At 41.1% G+C, this 18869-nt stretch overlaps 1 protein-coding gene across 3 annotated transcripts in view; it reads right to left on the reverse strand.

The window, feature by feature from the left end:
• Positions 1–18869, reverse strand: part of Lmtk2 (lemur tyrosine kinase 2) — a 93962-nt gene that overhangs the window by 19949 nt on the left and 55144 nt on the right. For all 3 annotated transcript variants that reach the window (XM_026404128.2, XM_026404127.2, XM_077802246.1), the window contains exons 7-9: positions 15280–15413; positions 2128–2212; positions 768–889 (exon numbers count right to left, since the gene is read on the reverse strand). In XM_026404128.2, the coding sequence (XP_026259913.2) occupies positions 768–889; positions 2128–2212; positions 15280–15413 (341 nt within the window). The remainder of the gene's footprint in view (positions 1–767; positions 890–2127; positions 2213–15279; positions 15414–18869) is intronic.

Here is an 18869-nt window from a genome sequence, read left to right on the forward strand (position 1 = left end):
CCTTTATCTAGAGGTGCAGCCTAAATTCACATGATCTGAGTGATCTAAAAAACCTCAAGCTATATATGGAAAGCCCTGGCTGGTAGCACCCTGTACATGGCAGAACACCCAGGTGCCCAGCAGAAGCAAACACAGGTCCTCTCTAGAGGAATATGCCTCATTCTAGATTTCTAAGGATCATCACCATAAAAAAACCCCAGAGGAAACAAGGTACCACCAAGAACCAGTAGGACCAGCTGGGTATGGTTGTGCACTCCTGTAATCCCAGCAACTTGGGAGGCTGAGCCAGGAGGATCGCCAAGTCAAAACCAGCTTCAGCAACTTAGTAAGGCCCTTAGTAAGACCCTGTCTCAAAAAATATAGGGCTTGCAGTGTAGCTCAGTGGTAGAATACCCCTAGATACAATCCCTGGTACTGCAAAAATAAATTAAAATCACATATTACATGATAGTCCAATGCCTTTGGGTTTTTACAACAAATATCCATTCAACATTTACTATATACCAGGCCCTGTGGTAGGGCACAGAATATAAAACAGACTTGGTTCTTGCTTTCATGGAGGAAAATCGGTAAGAGAGGCAGTACTGGAAAAGCTAATTATATTGTCACAATTGTGATAATTGCTATGATGTCACTGAGTTGCCTTTTCTACACCATCAGGTACTCTTTGTTTTCTCCATTTTAAACAAATACTGTCACACTTAAAGAGGAGGAGGAAATGGGTCCTTGTTTAAAAAAGGCTAAGAAGTGGTAAAACAGATACATACCAGATATTACTGTACTTAGTCTGCTCTGCAGTTAGCAGTCTGTCTTGAAAGCTGGTTACTAATTCTGGAGCAGTCCATCGCAGAGGGAAAACTTTTTTATCATCTGTCTCGATATAATCCTCCTGTGTTGTTAGAAAGCATACAGAGTTTTCAAAAGAATCATACCTGTTCATGAGCTCAATGATTTAATTCCAGGACATTCTCAGAAAACTCATACCCAGCTCAAAACGTTATCAGAATAAAAGTGGGCAAGAAGAAAGACATTGGGAGTGGACAGGAGTTTCTCTGAAGTCTCCCCGGCTTCCTGAGCTGGTTTCTGAGTCATGAATGCTCGCCTCGACTCCCTTCCTAGAAAAGGAAGGTACGACGTGTCTGCTGCAGCAACACGGACCCTGAACAGAGCTCCTTTCCCCACAGGCTGGGCTTCCACACTCAGTGGAATGTGCCATTAATGAGCAAGAGCTCGGGCCTCAAAACCCGACAAATGGTTGCGTGTCCTCATTCCGCCAGTTACCGTGATGTGGTTCTCAGAAAGTAGCAATGTGAGAAGGCTTTCTCCTTATCTTTAAAATGGGGATCACACAAACCTACCTACCGACCTTTGTGACTAAATGGCAATGCTCACAACTACTTCACAGTGCATGGTATACAGCAAGTATTCGAGACACCACAGTCACTACGAAAATTGTGACAAATAACCAACTTATATTTGCATAACTCATTCTGCAAACATTACCGCTCCATTCCACACATAAACCCTGTAAGACTGAATAGGTATTATCCTCATGTTGCTGCTTGGAAAGTAAAGGTCAAGTGGCACAGGCGGGGTCTCCTGACAGCATGGAGCTGGGACAACCTTAATCAGCTGGGCTCCACACACACACACACACACACACACACACACACACACACACACACACACATTAAATGAAACTCTCAGCTACCTATTTGCTATTTTCTTCAGGGATACGTTTATGGTAGTGTATAAAAATCAAAACCCAAGGTTGCTGAATCTGAGCCAAAATTTTACTGATTTGTGTAATGGAGAAGTATCTATTTGACATGTGCATTCTGTTATGTAAGTCATAACTGTTGCTTACATGTTCATTTTACAATTTGTTTCATATCATCAGACTATATATAAATTATGAAGAGCACAACTCTTTTTAAACAAAGTATTTGGAAAGTTGTCACAGAACCTTGGGCACAGACAGTGCTGTAGACCAATCGCACACTGGCAGCAATACTCCCATTATGATGAACAGAACACACCCCACTCCAGAGACGCACCACAACCAAGACTCTCACCCACTCTTCCAAGAGCTGAGAGCAAGGAGGCAACATTTAACACAGGGCTTACCTTGTATCTGCTGAATCCTATTCCATAATCTCCCACTTTCACGTTTAAGTCTGAGGTTAGGAAGCAATTCCGCAGGGCTAAGTCACTGCAAACAGAAAGTACAGCAGACACAAAAACAAGGAGAATCAAAAACCAGGATAATGATACTCAAAATCACCAATGGACAAAGGTTTTCTTTAGAAATCAGAGTAGGACTACATACCATATTTCTAATCACTTAGTGGAGAGGTCACATATGTGGCCAGTAACTATGACTGGTAAGATTAACTTCCTAATCACCTCTGTACCATGTTCTGCACTGAAACCACATTTACGGCTTATTCCCCAGTGTTTTAAGTGAGACCAAAAGAGAATTCTAAAATAGCTGAATTCCCTGAAGAAAATTTTTTATACCTGTGTTGAATCTAGTAAGTCTGCTCATTATAAAGATTAATAAAGTTACCACTTTAAGCACCCAGAAATAATCTACATTATTAAAAATATTTCATTCCCCCCCCCTCGTTATGCAAACATTTCATATGAGGCCCTTTCCAAATCACTCTCTCATCTATTCTGAACTCTACCTCTCTACACAGGAATAAAGAACATACTTTCAAGACCTATTTAAAATAATACACTTGGGGCTGGGGTGGTGGCTTAGCGGTAGCGTGCTCGCCTAGCATGCGTGAGGCACTGGGTTCTCAGCACCACATACAAATAAATAAAAATAAAAGTCCATCAACTATTAAAAACTGTTAAAAAAATAAAATAATACACTTACCCAATGGCATTTCTTGTAGAAATAGAGAAAGCAATCATGAAATTCATATGGAAGAATAAAAGACCCAGAATAGCAAAAACAATACTAAGCAGGAAGTGTGAATCAGGTGGTATAGTGATTCCAGATCTCAAACTATACTACAGAGCAATAGTAACAAAAACAGCATGGTACTGGTACCAAAACAGGCGGGTGGACCAATGGTACAGAATAGAGGACACAGAAACCAACCCACAAAACTACAACTTTCTTATATTTGATAAAGGGGCTAAAAGCATGCAATGGAGGAAGGATAGCATCTTCAACAAATGGTGCTGGGAAAACTGGAAATCCATATGCAACAAAATGAATCTGAATCCCTTTCTCTCGCCAAGCACAAAAGTTAACTCAAAATGGATCAAGGAGCTTGATATCAAATCAGAGACACGGCATCTGATAGAAGAAAAAGTTGGCTATGACCTACATGCTGTGGGGTCGGGCTCCAAATTCCTCAATAGGACACCCATAGCACAAGAGTTAACATCTAGAATCAACAAATGGGACTTACTCAAACTAAAAAGTTTTTTCTCAGCAAAAGAAACAATAAGAGAGGTAAATAGGGAGCCTACATCATGGGAACAAATCTTTACTCCTCACACTTCAGATAGAGCCCTAATATCCAGAATATATAAAGAACTCAGAAAATTAGACAATAAGATAACAAATAACCCAATCAACAAATGGGCCAAGGACTTGAATAGACACTTCTCAGAGGAGGACATACAATCAATCAATAAGTACATGAAAAAATGCTCACCATCTCTAGCAGTCAGAGAAATGCAAATCAAAACCACCCTAAGATACCATCTCACTCCAGTAAGATTGGCAGCCATTATGAAGTCAAACAACAATAAGTGCTGGCGAGGTTGTGGGGAAAAGGGTACACTTGTACATTGTTGGTGGGACTGCAAATTGGTGCAGCCAATTTGGAAAGCAGTATGGAGATTTCTGGGAAAGCTGGGAATGGAACCACCATTTGACCCAGCCATTCCCCTTCTCGGTCTATTCCCTAAAGACCTAAAAAGAGCATGCTACAGGGACACTGCTACATCGATGTTCATAGCAGCACAATTCACAATAGCAAGACTGTGGAATCAACCTAGATGCCCTTCAATAGACGAATGGATAAAAAAATGTGGCATTTATACACAATGGAGTATTACTCTGCAGTAAAAAATGACAAAATCATAGAATTTGGTGGGAAATGGATGGCATTAGAGCAGATTATGCTAAGCGAAGCTAGCTAAGCCCTAAAAAACAAATGCCAAATGTCTTCTTTGATATAAGGAGAGTAACTAAGAACAGACTAGGGAAGAAGAGCACGAGAAGAAGACCAACATTAAACAAGGATGAGAGGTGGGAGGGAAAGGGAGAGAGAAGGGAAATTGCATGGAAATGAAGGAGACCCTCAGGGTTATACAAAATTACATACAAGAGGAAGTGAGGGGAAAGGGAAAAACAGTACAAGGGGGAGGAATGAATTACAGTAGTGGGGGTAGAGAGAGAAGAGGGGAGGGGAGGGGAGGGGAGGGGGGATAGTAGAGGATAGGAAAGGCAGCAGAATACAACAGACATGAGTATATCAATATGTAAAGCAATGAAGTGTAACTGATGTGATTCTGCAAGCTGTATACGGGGTAAAATGGGAGTTCATAACCCGCTTGAATCAAAATGTGAAATATGATATATCAAGAACTATGTAATGTTTTGAACAACCAACATTAAAAAAATAAATAAAAAAAAATACACTTATATAATTTATTTTTAGAATAAGCTAATTTTCAAAAACATATACTTTGATAAGTAAAAATTACTTTTTCTAAAGGAATTTCCCTCACAGACATCAGGCTAAATTTTCTGGATTTTGGCTTTAGACCTTAGAAAATATCTATACACACTCATACATGTATGACTGTATCTACAGATATATGTATATGTACAGACATAGACATACGTATGTGTGGGCAGGGAGGGAGGGAAGAAGGAGTAGCATGCCATCTGAAGGCAGAAAACTGAAAATGCAGAAGTTAAGCTTTATCTGTGGGACCAACAATGGCAATGGGACAGCACTGTGGGCTGTGACAACAGAATAGAAGGCTAGTTGCCGAGCACCACTAATCAACACCTTTAAGGGTCCCTCTAACCTGATCCCACTAAACCTTCCCCACATCTCCAAGACAAGGAGTAAAATCTGGACACCCACACCCCAACAGAAGTGTGTGGGTGTCCCCTACAGATGGGGTCACTTCAGAGCTCAGGGCCATTCAGACACCTCCAGGACCACAGGATGACTGTGCCCCCCACCCCATTCTCCTGTCTCTCCTGACAGATGTTCAGTGTAGGTCTCAGGTAATAGCAAGCATGAAGGTCAGACAAGATGACCAATCAATCACACAGGCAGCGGCCTCTGGCTCTTACTCTAAAAGACACTATAAGATTTGAATGCAGCCCAGCTGACATTCCCAGGGCAGAGAAGAATGCTTTCCTTTATCTGAAACCCAGAGGCAATGGGAAGAAACAGGCCTGCTGCTCCCCACCTCCACCCCAGCACTCTTCCAGAACCATGTGATGCTGTGTAGCAGACCTGGTTTTCTCACAGGACAACTGGGGTGCTGGAAATGGCTAACTCACAAGGTTGTTAAGGGGCAAAATAAAAATGAACATGGCTGTCTTGAAAATGCTTTTAACTTGGTTCAAAACTGGTAACAATAAATACTCCCTAAAGTTCAGTAATGTGCAAAGCTACAGAACAGAAAAACAGCAGGTGCCAAAGCAGGGGGACCCTGACGTCAATGGCAGCTCCTGTCAGGAAATACAAACACACAGCCAGTATATTCTTCCTCAAGTTGAAAAACAGGTCTAGTGAAGAGACTACTGGAGTCCCAGCCCTGAACAGCTCTCAGAAGGCTCTGACTGGTAACTCCATTTGGCAGCATTTGCACTGGCTCAGCTGACAATGACCGCATGGGACTTAAGACCCTATAAAGGGAACAGGAAAGTCTTGAGCAGGAGGCAGGAAGGTTCAGGACCAAGGTTTCCAGCCGTTTCATGTGAAGTACTGCCACTGGTTTTTAACTCCTGCAACTACAGACCTGCCCTGGGTCTGCAGACCCATTTTGGGAGACAGTATCCAATGCAAAAGGTAGCAGGAGCTGTTTCCAAAACAACATGCGTCACGTGTGCATACGTGACCCAGGGTAACTGGAATTCTTCATAAAGGGATTAACAATAGGAAGTCTAATGCTTACTGAATATTCTTCTAGAACCTTAACATACATTACCTTATTTAATCTTAACAGCACTTTCAGGCAAATAGGATAAATAAATAAATTTGTAGGAAAAAATAATCTCATGAGGATTAAGCAAGAAGGCTTATGCTAGTGAGGCTGAAGAGAGGTGCTGAAGAGAGTTCCCCACACCATCCGCCCCAGAGCCACAAACAAGGCTCAGGTCTGAAGAGCCTCCATGCACTGCTCTAAGATGGGATGCAGAGGTGCCAGCAGAAGACTAAATCAAGAAGATTCTGGGGGAGGCAAAAGAGACCTTCCTGGAGCTTTGGATCCTCGAGAGATTGACCAGGTCAATCCCCACTAGGTGAGCAAAGCTACATTTAACCAGTGCCTATTGCCTAGTCAGGCAGCCGCTAGACTCTAGGTACCCAGAGTGGGAAATTCTGACCAGAACCCGAGGAAAATGCTTGTGGCTGGAACGGGCACACCACTGCCAGCCAGGTTTTGAGGGCAGGTGACAAAATAGGATAAGGCCCCTAATGCAGGTTTTCTCCAGGGTTGGTAGGTGCACATTGGACATCCAGATCTATATAGGTCTCAACTGGCTCTGGCTTGTTGGCCCCTATACACAACTGCAAAACTGGACACAACACATAAGGAAGCAGTTTTCAGGTACTGGACAACAACCCACCTAAGGGTTTGACGCCAGAGAAGGGGGGCTCCATACTCCCTCACTTTGCTCAGGGACACCCAGTACACTCTGGCTCAGAGATGGAGCCTAGAAAGCGAAGCCTCCTGGTGGACACAGGAGTGGCTGGAGGCTGCTAAGAGGCTGAACTTGAGGGAGGGAACAGGAGAAGCTGCTCGACAACATTTAAGACCAAGACCAACTTAAGCTGCCAAGTGGCCACCTTCCAAGACAAGTCTATGCACTTTTCAGTGGGGTAGCTCTCGCACTGCAGTGTGTGCCAGAACCACCTGAGCTCCTAGATGGGTGTGGTGGCCACTTCTGCAATCCCAGAGACTCGGGAGGCTGAGGCAGGAGGATCCCAAATTATAGGCTAGCCTCAGCAACTTAGTGAGACCCTGTCTTAAAATGAAAAATCAAAAGGACTAGGGATATAGCTCGGTGGTAAAGCACCCCTGGGTTTAATCCCCAGTAATCATCCCCCCCCAAAAAAGTATCACTTGGAGGCTCCTTAAAATAAAAGGCAGTAAGCTGGGGGGCAGGGGCAGAGACTGTGTCTAACAAGTAGGGTTCAGACTCTCATACCCAGGACCTGCACCATAACCAGACAGGTTCGCAAGTGAAGGGGTGAGATGCCAAATAAAATGCAATTCCATTTACCAAAACAACTATCAGACAACCTCCCCAAATCCAAGTCTAGACTAGAAGCTACATCAGAACAGGATCAAAGAGAGCCGGCACAGTTTATGTGTGCACATTTTAATCAGTGCTCAAACTACTGGTTAAAACGGCAGCTATCGTATTTACCACAGATCCCAGAATGTTGATTCTCCCAGGGTGCCCGGGCTCACCTAGGACAACAGAGCATTTGGGTATGACTCAAGATGAGTAGCTGGCCACCATCTGACAATGCTTGCCTTGGTGTTGCATGTGCTGAGCCTGTGGTATGCTTCTCCTCCCAGAACACACCAACATAGCTCCCTCGTCCACAGCTCTGCCTTCAGGATCCTCTTATGCACACACACACATTCTGCACTACTGGGTAGTGGAGATGCTAGGCTCTTTCTGCATCTTCCTGAAGTAGGATCTTTTTTAAAACAATGCCTTTCTCCATCCCTTCCAAGTACCTTGTATTAACAAATTGGCATATGCAAACCACTCCACCGCCCAAATAGATATTTTTTGGTATTAGGGATGGAACCCAGGGCACTGTACCTGTGAGCTATATCCCAAGCTTTTTCGTTTTATTTTGAGTCAGGTCTTGCTAAATTGCCCAGGCTGGCAACTTTGAGCCTCCTGTCTCAATCTCACTAGGGGTTACAGGCACGCATTACTTCACCTGACTCTTTATAAAAATCTTTCCCTATTTTTATACATAACATGCATGCACACATACATAGATATACAAACGGGATTAAGGAGCATTTGCCTTACAGAAACACAATTTTATGCCTACTAATCTACATCTTCATATAACATGAAAATTCCTAAGTTGACCAGTCTAGCAATTCTAAATCTTTCTTTATAATAGCTGTATAATAATCCACAATGCAGACATTTATTCTTGTTCCTCCATGAACACTTAGTTTTCCTTTTGTTCTGTTTATAACCCCTTTAAATAATGCTGCAATAGTTATTTCTAACACATATTTTGAAGTTTTAGTGCTATCCCATTTTCTATGGGATGGTCTAGGCGTGGAATTAAAGGGAATATGTATTTTTAATTATATAGATATTGCCCCACGGCTTTTCAAAAAATGTAATAATATACATGTAACACAAAACAAAAACTCTTTTCTCATCTGCCTACCAGCAACAGATGCAGCTGGTCCTTTAGTTGCTCAGTCTTAGGTATAGTAGCCCTTGAGCTGCTATCTGCACTGCAGATCCATCTTCCCAACTCTATTGCCTGTTGGTTTTATTTATGGTTATCTGTTGTTGTACAAATTGTTTTAATTTTATAGTCAACTATATGCACCTTTTATTTCATAACTCTTAGGTTTCCCATCTTAATTCAGAAGATCTCACTCACACCTATGTGATACATATAATCTTTCAGAATCCTGTTGGGAACACAATTCTTTGAGTTGTATCTTCATATATGGGATAATGTGGTGGTCCATTTCCCCAATAACGGTTTGTGCCATCATTTAATAAATAGCCACCCTTTTTAACACTGACTTGAAATATCACTTTTGTTGATTATTCACTTTCTTCCTTTCTTTTTTTTTCTTTCCTTTTTTTCTGGTACTAAGAATTGAACCTAGGGGTGCTATCACTCCAATTTTTCTGTTTTGAGACAGGGTCTTGGGGCCTCACTATGATGCTGAGGCTGGTTTTGAACTTGCAATCCTTCTGCCTCAGCCTCCCAAGCTGCTGGGATTACAGGTGTGCACCCACTCGGCCCAACCATATCCCTTTCTATATGTATCGTGCATTATTAGTGCTTTTCTCTGCCCAAACATGATTTTATTATAATGGCCTACTGTATATGCTGATATTTGGTAAAGTAGGCTCTCCCTTCTTCCCTCATGATCCTTTCTTTTTTCTTTTTCATATTTATGGCTCCTTAAGACACTTATTCTTCTATGCGAAGCAAATGATAATTTCAGCCAAATCCCCCCTGTCAAACATGAAAACCCTGTTAGGAGTCTAACTGGAATTTTTTTAATTAACTGACATCTTTTTGTTGTCTTCCCACCATAAATCATGACACAACTTTCCATCTGCCCATGTACTGTTTTATATGCTTCAATAAGAGTTCACAGTCTGCTTTTTTTTTTTTTAAAGTTCTGTGTCTTTCTCACATAATTTGTTCCCATAGTTTACATTTCTGGCATTATCATACATAGAATAGTTTTTTCCACCCTTATTTCTGTGTATTTACACCTAGTACAGAGAAAAACAGCTATTAACTGGAAATCATTCAATAAATCTTAACTACTATTTTTTTCTTTTCTTTTTTTTGTACCAGGGATTAAACTCAGGGACACTCGACTACTGAGCCATATCCCCAGCGCTATTTTGTATTTTTTTTAGAGACAGGATCTCACTGGGTTGCTTAGTGCTTTGCATTTGCTGAGGCTGGCTTTGAACTCATGATCCTCCTGCCTCAGTCTCCCCAGCTGCTGGGAGTATAGGTGTGAGCCACCACACCCAGCTTTAACTACTATTTTTAAACTGATGATCTTCTTGCTCATGTTTGTATTCACTAGTACCTTCAAAGAAAGGTTGAAAATTAATGGAAACAGTGGGCATGTCTGTCTTTGTAATTTAATTGAAAAGGCTTTATTTTGCCATTTAGAATATTTGCTTTTGAGTTTTATAAACAGTTCTTATGATATGTCCTTATGCTACATAAATTATTTTTCTTTTTTCCTATTAGAGATTAAAATATGGAATGGCTGCTGAACTAAATGATACTGATGTATTTCTTTTCTTTGATCTTGCCAATGTGATAAATTACGCAGATATTCCATATGCTTAGAAGTTGTACCTGTTTTATCCACCTGTTGCTAGATACAACTTGTTAGTATGTATCTACGTTCATTAACAAAAATTGCCTATAATTTTCTTTTAACACTACCTTTTTTTTTTTTTTTTTTTGTACTGGGGATTGAACTCAGAGGCACTCAACCACTCAACCCGATCCTATTTTGTATTTTATTAAGAGACAGGATTTCACTGAGTTGCTTAACACCTCACCGTTGCTGAGGCTGGCTTTGAACTCATGATCCTCCTGCCTCAGTTTCCTGAGCGGCTGGGATTAGGGCATGTGCCATCGTGCCCAGTTGTACCACCACCCTTTGTTAAAATCATGATGGATTTATCAAATGTGTGGTAGAAATTTCCATCTTCTTTGTGGTTGAATACAACAGAGTCTTCTCTTTGCTCAAGGTTAGCTGGAAGTCAACCAAGCACCCTTTGGAACAGGCACCTTTTTAAAGAAAGCTCTTTAATCACCTTTTCAGTGCAGCTGTGTCTTCCATTTTCCCCTGGGTTTAAACTAATTTAAATTGGTTCCTTTCCCGTGGTGCCTTTCCTCATTTCTATGTGAAATACATGATGAGAGAGAAAACAGTCTCTGGCCTCCAACACATTTTTTTATGTAGGAAGTAAAATTAAAAGCATCCATGGACAGCCACCACCTACAAATTTCTATTTGGCTTTTGGGTCAGTACTGTCTTCTCTCACCTAACCACTCCAAACTGCACTGCAAATGATCACGTACGCACATGCAGACAGACACACTCACTGGAGACACGCCCTCCCATCCCTTACAGACTGAGCCCAGAGGCCTTGTGCTCTGGCTTCCGGATGCCCCTCGGTTCTCTTCCCCGGCTTGCTGCTGTGTACCTTCTATGTCAGTTAAACTAGACTACTGAGAGCTCCCTCAACTCCCTTTCCTTCAGTTCCTCCCCGACACATGTCCTCTCACTACTGCCTTCTCCAGCAGCTTCCTAATCTCCCTATCCTCTAATTTACGCTCATTTAGGATCACTAAAATGCCACCTCCTTCTGAAAACCTACCTGGATTACCCCAGACCATATTCATTTCGTTGGCATAAATGAGCACACATGGTGTTTGTGCCTGGGTTCAAACTGATCCTTGAATTAGTGACTGACACAGAGAAACAGTTAACCACTCTGAGCCTCAGTATTCTGCTCTGTAAAAGGGGTTAATAGCTGCACCATCTTCATGGCTCACAGGGTTATTTCTGAGAATAATCAAATAAGTATTCACAGACTGTTTTATGTAGTAATCATCCTGCCAAACATGGCTATGTTTTAACTCTCCTGCTGGAGCATTAGCTGAGAATGTAGCTTTGATTTTAAATACATTTCCCTATCTCTCACCTTCTCTATACTTGAACTTTGCAGACTATGTAAGTGCAATCAGTGAATACTTATCCTAGGAAGTTTATGTGCCTTTAACTTACTAATCCAAAAAAGCAAGAAAATTAAAACTCCAAAAGGAAACTGAGGCCCACCCCTAATTGTCTTCATTATCATCATGGCCATCATCATCTCCTCTCCCACTTCTTTCCCCAGTGTGTCATCAGGCTGGACATGACACCAAGCGCTCCATGACTTCATTACTCTACATCAATCTGGAGAATTTGGCATTGGCATTATCAGTCCACTAGTGAAGACAGAGGCCTGGCCTGCCCGCCCCTTGCCCATCCCCCCTCACAGAGCATCACAGGTGTCCATGACACTAGAACTGCACAGCCTGAAGGGGAGTCCTCGTTTCCATCAGGAAAGCAAAGTGATGTTAGAGTTCTAGTTCTTCTTCTCATTTAACACCACTGTATGCCAGGCACTGTCTGTAGCTTTAATCTAAACTTAAATGAATTAAAAGCAAACACACACATATTGCCATGTATGTATTTTTTCCTTCAAGACCCATCTTGACAATAGTAAATATTAAAAGGAATCTTTAAGAGTATAAAGATTTGACACACAAATTAAGGAAAACCCCTAATAACTGGATAAAAAGCAGCCAGACCAGGGATGGGGTTGCGGCTCAGAGGTAGAGCACTTGCCTAGCACATGTTGAGACACTAGGTTTGCTCCTCAGCATCATAAAAATAAATAAATAAATAAATAAAATAAAAGTATTGTCTCCATCTACAACTAAAAAAAAAAAAAAAAAAATTGTAAACAAAATAAAAAAACAGCCAGACCAGAGGTAGAGCTCCCTGATTGGTGAAAAGGTAAGCATTACCAATATGGACACACAGGGTACAATCTATTAAAATAAACAAACAAACAAACAACAACAACAAAACACATAAAAAGACACTTAACTAAGGGTCTTTTTTCCCCAGTACTAGGGACTGAACCCGGGGTGCTCTACCACTAAGCTACATTCCCAGCCCTTTTATTTTGAGATAGAGTCTTGCCAAGTTGCTGAGGCTGGACTCAAACTTGGGATCCTCCTGCCTCAGCCTCCTGAGTCACTAGGATTACTGGTGTGTGCCAACTCATTGGGCTACCAAGGGCTTATTTATTGTGCCCCTATAATGCTTGATTACCTTACACTCTGGTGGATGGAAAACTTAGTGACCTCAGTGTTCTTAGCAAAAAATACCTTGAACTTTAGAACAAGACATACTCTGAAGCAGCTCTTTGGTGCACTGACATCACCCAGGACCTACCTCCTCAAGGCCTCCGGCTACCAGAGCCAGCACAAGGGCAATGTCCCCTGATGAAGACTTCCCACTAAGCCCACTGCAGTGACCTGATGGCATCTTACTGCTCAAGAAGAGGACACAGGAAGAAGACGGTGGTCTTGGGTTCTAGGCTACCGTTGGGCCACTCAGAAACACAGGCTGCCTGGAACCCAGCCATAAGGCTCTTCTCAAACATTACAGAAAAACAAAACTTAACCAGGGCGATCGACCCAATCAGTTCCCAATGAGTGACAACCCTGGATTGGACAGGTGGGCTGCTCTACTTCAACCCAATCAACACAGCAACTCAACCAATAAATATTCTAAATCCCAACTTTAAATACGCCATACAATAGGCTACTCACACAAAAAAAGAACTTAAAACATAAAATCCTGACCCACACAAACTTTTACATAAAATAAGGGCTACTTTTAAAACATCTGTCAATGATATTTGAAAAATCTGTCAATGCTTTCAAGGATTTTCTTTTTTCTTTACCTTGAGCTTTTGTTTGTATTTGAATAAAGCCCAAATCATGTGATTTAATTTATCATCTTTGTTTTTAAAGTCCACATATTCTAAATTAGGTAAAACTTTAACTCAAGGAAACTCACAAGAAAATACGATTTACACTGACACTTTGGCTAATTTTTAAAATATACTAGTGAAAGGTACTTGGGCTTTATAAACACAATTTCTAGCTGTCTTTGGTAACTTTAAGCTGCTGATTCTGATTTTTTAAAAATATTTATTTTTTAGTTTTAGGTGTACACACTATCTTTATTTTTTTACTTTTATGTGGTGTTGAGGATCGAACCCAGTGCCCCGCGCATGCCAGGTGAGTGTGCTACCACTTGAGCCACATCCCCAGCCCCGATTCTGATTTTTAAATGTTATCTTCTCCAAAATTTAAAAAATCCCTAAGGCAAGTGTTAGGCAATAATCATCTGTATTTGACAAAAGATTAACAATAAAAATCATGCTAGATATTAACATGTTATAAAAGATTCAAAGACTAAATACAAGATTTCTCCATTATCACATGAACAGGTATTTACATTTTAAGTTCTATGTAAGGAATTCTACCTTGGGCCTGAAGAAACCCATAACCTTTTAGGTCTTTTAAGAACACTTTATCAGAACGACTTGTTCATTACTGCAAGTCAAATAACATGCAGATGTGTAGGAAAAAGATTAGCTTCCGTTTTTTCCCCACTATGAAGCGGGGAACTTTTCTAAGCCTGTCCATACACTCCTAACAAATGCAACCAGGTCTTACTTTAAAAAGTTATAGTCATACTATGAATGTATTAATCTGTAATCTGTTTTTTTTTTTTTTTTTTAATACAATACTTCACAGACACCTCCCTCAAGTCAAGACACAGGTATTCCCTTTCAGGTCTTTGGGTTATAAAGAGCTACATGATTTAGTCAGCCAACTAATGAGATCATCCTGGTTTCCCCAGATATCTAAGAAATTAAATTGTCTTTTAAACATAAATCTGAGGTCAAAAGCCTGGAAGATAATAAGTAGAAATCTCTTTTGGGGTTCACCGAACAGAGTCCATGTGATATAGAACTCAAAACCCTTGGCTGTTTTCATTATGAAAACCACCAACAATGACCTGAACAAAATACAAAGTGCAGAGGTTATTTCATGAAGTCCTTGAAAGATTTCAACAGAAATACTACTTGGATTATTGCACTGCCCAAACTGCTTGTGACCACTTCTACCCTGGACACAAGGACAGGCCCCCAGATCCAAGCCCTTGACACCCTTGCTTCTGAGCTGGCACCTGTAAGCCAACCGTTTAGCTGGCCAGAAGCCAATACTGTGACCTTCTATGAAAAGATGCTGCTGGCCTTGCGCTGGGGTGTGAACCAGGACACAGTGTCTAGTAGTACAATCGGATGCCTAGAGGTGACATGAAAAAGACACAGCAAGCAGGATGTCACCAGGGAGACTAGGCCTGTTTACTCCCTACTCTGCGGCATGTACGCTTTTTAAACTCTTTGAAATTCTGGAAATAATTTCTAGATCTTAAGCTGTATTAAGACGTTTTATTCACTAGTATTGGTTTAAATAAAACCCAACTCAACCTTTACCTGGACACTGGGAAGAACTACTTCTACTTGTTTAAGCCAAGGATTCACTCCAGAACCTGTGCTCCTAAAGGTTCCTTAGTGCCTTTTCAAACTGCACAGCCTCTATGGACATAACACTAGTGATGCATGAGGCACCTGTGCCAAGCCACACCCACCTGTGCAGGAAATGCAGCTTGTGCATGGCTGCCAGCCCCGCAGCGATCTCGCAGGCCATCCTCTGCAGCAGCATGGTCTGTGAGTCCCCCCGCACGTGCTCTTGCTCATTGCGCAGGTAAGCTTTTAGATCGCCCTGCAAAAAACCAGTGCATGTAAGTGTCAAAGTGGATCATCAAACAAACTAGTCTCCGGACATATGCCTTAGTGGCCACTCATTATCAAGTCACTTATCAAGAGCTACTTTGGTTTGCACTTAATAAAGAATCTGGAACTAAAAAAATTTTGAATTAAAAAAGTACTTATATCCCAGCATTTCTAAAAGTATAGGACATTGTTATGCTCTTAAGGCCAGTCTAAGATGTTTTTTATATATAAACATATAAAACAAAACAGTATATAAAATATAAATTTGTAATTATGCAAAATGTAAACTAAGTGCAGTGCAGAAGTCTAGAAATTTTCAGAGAACCAAGAGGTGATGTGGAGGATGAAAGAAAGGGTGTCATTTGAACTGCCTGACTAGGAGACAGGTGGTCAGTGAGCCCTTCATTATGAAGGCTCCTTGGCTACCTCCAAAGCACCAGTGAGCAATAGAGGAGACAAGGAGATGAAGATGGGGAGAGAAGGGGAAGCCTGCTCAGCACAGGAGACACTATGCAGGTCTCTCCCAGCTTCCTTCCCTAGGGCCCTGTGCTGCCCAGAGAACACTGTGAGGAAGGGCATTCCAGTCACTCCTAATACTCACCAAGCTAATAAGCCTATTCAGAGGACAGCAGCCTGGGCAGGAAAAGGAACAAACCCAGTCAGACATCTGACACACATGATACTGGAGTTTCTGGCTATTCTGTGTGATTGCCCTAGGTCCCCCATCTTTTTTAAAAAATATTTATTTATTTATCGTTAGTTTTAGGTGGATACATTAGTTTGTTTTTTTATGTGGCACGAGGATTGAACCCAGTGTCTCATGCATGCTAGGTGAGCACTCTACCACTGAGCCACCACCCCAGCCCCAAAGGTCCCCCATCTTTACTTCACAACTGCATGTTGGGGGATGGGTAAGTCTATCTTTTTTGGGGAGCACACTTTTTTTGGGATACTGCTCCCCCAAAAGATAGATAGGATTTTTAAAAAAATTGGGTAGTTCTAGATGGACAGAGTACCTTTATTTTATTTGTTTATTTTTTTACGTGGTGCTATGGATTGAACCCAGTACCTCATGCATGCTAGGCAAGCACTCTGCCACTGAGCTACAGCCCCAGCCCATCGAGATAGGATCTTGCTAAGTTTCCAAGGCTGGCCTTGAACTCACAGTCCTCTTGCCTTAGCCTCCTGAGTAGCTGGAATTATAGGTGTGTGCCACCATGCTGGCTTGGGAAGTATATAACATAATTAAATACTTATTGACATGATTTAATTCCAAATTAAAACTTTTTATGATTAGTTAGTAAAATCTGGAAAGCAAGCCAGTAGCCTTTGTTTTTTTTTTTTTTTTAATTGGAATCAAGAAAAAATTCCTGAGGATAGATGTTTTCCTTGACCAGTTAGTTTTCCTTGACCAGTTAAAGGATACATTTCTTACAACTTATAAACTCCTCCCAGGGTAAAACTTAAAAACACAATATTCCTTTATCAACATTTGTCCATATTTAATACTAAATATATTCTAATGTAACTTCTTGGTCCATGCCAAGACTCTGCCTTTGTTTCCACTCTTAGTTTCAGTGATATTTGCACAAATGATAATATTGATATTGACATTCACTACCACTTGGGCCTTTAAGCACTGTGCCAAGCACCCGGTAGGGTTTTTGCGCTGGTTACCCGTGGCACACTCTCCTTACACCTGCACAAATTTTCCAGTATGGAACTGAGGCTTAAGAAATTTGCTCAAGGCTGCAGTGTTAATAAATGGCTAGACTGTGCTTCTACTTTTCCGTTTACCAACTAGTCAAGAGAATTCTACATAGCAAGTGAATTAAATTAGTATTCAGATTAAATCAATTTGTTTTACAGAAATGAACATGAAATAAGTTAAAGTCCCACATATCCATTTGTGGGCTCAGGGCACCCTCCACCGGCACCACCTGCACAGCAGCCAGCAGCGCTCTCCCCCTCAGATTTCTCTCCAAACAAGTCATTTTCTCCTTTTGTTCCCAACTGCACTACTCCAGAGAAGAAATAGACATTCTTTTATTTTTCCTTTAAAAAAAAATCTATGTCCAGGCTCTGTTCAGCAGTGGGAGGCAGGGGGATAGTGGAGGATCCAGATAACAAATTAATTCAGAAAAATCCTAGCAAACAACTCCAGACCTGCAGTCTAATGGGATTCTTCTTCTTTTTTTTTTTTCTTTTTTCCTGGTACCAGGTATGGAACCCAGGTTGCTTAACAACTGAGCCACATCCCCAGCCCTTTTTATTTTATATTTTGAGAAAGAGTCTCATTAAGTTGCTTAGGGCCTTGCCAAGTTGCTGAGACTGGCTTTGAACTTTAGATCCTTCTGCCTCAGCCTCCCAAGCAGCTGGGATTACAGGTGTGCACCATTGTGCCTGGCTGTAATGGGATTCTTATAAGGTAGCCCATCTAGAAAGTAAACATGACACATCATGAGTCTACCAATATTACCAACAAGAAATGGCAACTTAAATTCTTTTGCCTAACCCCTTTGAGGCAGCAACAGCCATTAAAGGAAAAAACGACTCTCACATGAAAGTATGATTATGTTGTGCCATGTCTGGCCAATTCCCAAAACAAAGAGTAGCTGCTGGCAAATAGTGTCACAAGTCCCTCTGGCTATGAAGCTACTTTTCAAGGTTATCTAAAGTAGATTCATTGCCACTCACTGTTCTTTAACTGTCTTCTCTCCAAATATCATATCCTACTTTCCAAATGTAGATGACTGAACATGATAAAAAGATTTTACTTAAAAATAGAGAAGGTCACCACAGTCTAGGCCAAAATATCTTTGACCAGGGAATAAGGAATTAACATCAAAGATCAGGGGCTCCTCAACCCAGCCAGATTACTGCTCCTCATGGGTGAGAATTACGATGGATTATATGGGATCGGGGTTTGTTTCATGTTCTAGAGGGGTCGCCTCAGAGCTCTCTTGGCACCATAGTTTAAAAGAAAAAAAAAAAGCATAAAAATTTTAATCATTATATAGATTTTATATTAATCCACTCTATCAGAACCAGACATCTATATATTTAGGTATCTGGTTTGTTTTATCTATATTGTAATGGTACTTGCTGAGAACCGAAACCAGTGCCGTATCAGTGCTAGGCAAGCACTCTACCACTGAACCACCACCCCAGCCCCCTTGTCTATTATTATTGTTATTATTATTTTAATATTTATTTTTTAGTTGTAGTTGGACACAATACCTTTATTTTATTCATTTATATGTGGTGCTGAGGATCGAACCCAGGGCCTCATATGTGCTAGACGAGCACTCTACCTCTGAGTCACAACCCCAGCCCTTGTCTATTATTTAAAGAAAAAAAAAGTCACCAAGAACAGCAATGTATTTGAAATTAAATTGAATTTCCTTTATTCAGGTTTTAAAAGGCTCCTTCCTCACCACCCCTG

This window comes from Urocitellus parryii, chromosome 9 (assembly GCF_045843805.1).
Source record: "Urocitellus parryii isolate mUroPar1 chromosome 9, mUroPar1.hap1, whole genome shotgun sequence".
NCBI lineage: Eukaryota > Metazoa > Chordata > Mammalia > Rodentia > Sciuridae > Urocitellus > Urocitellus parryii.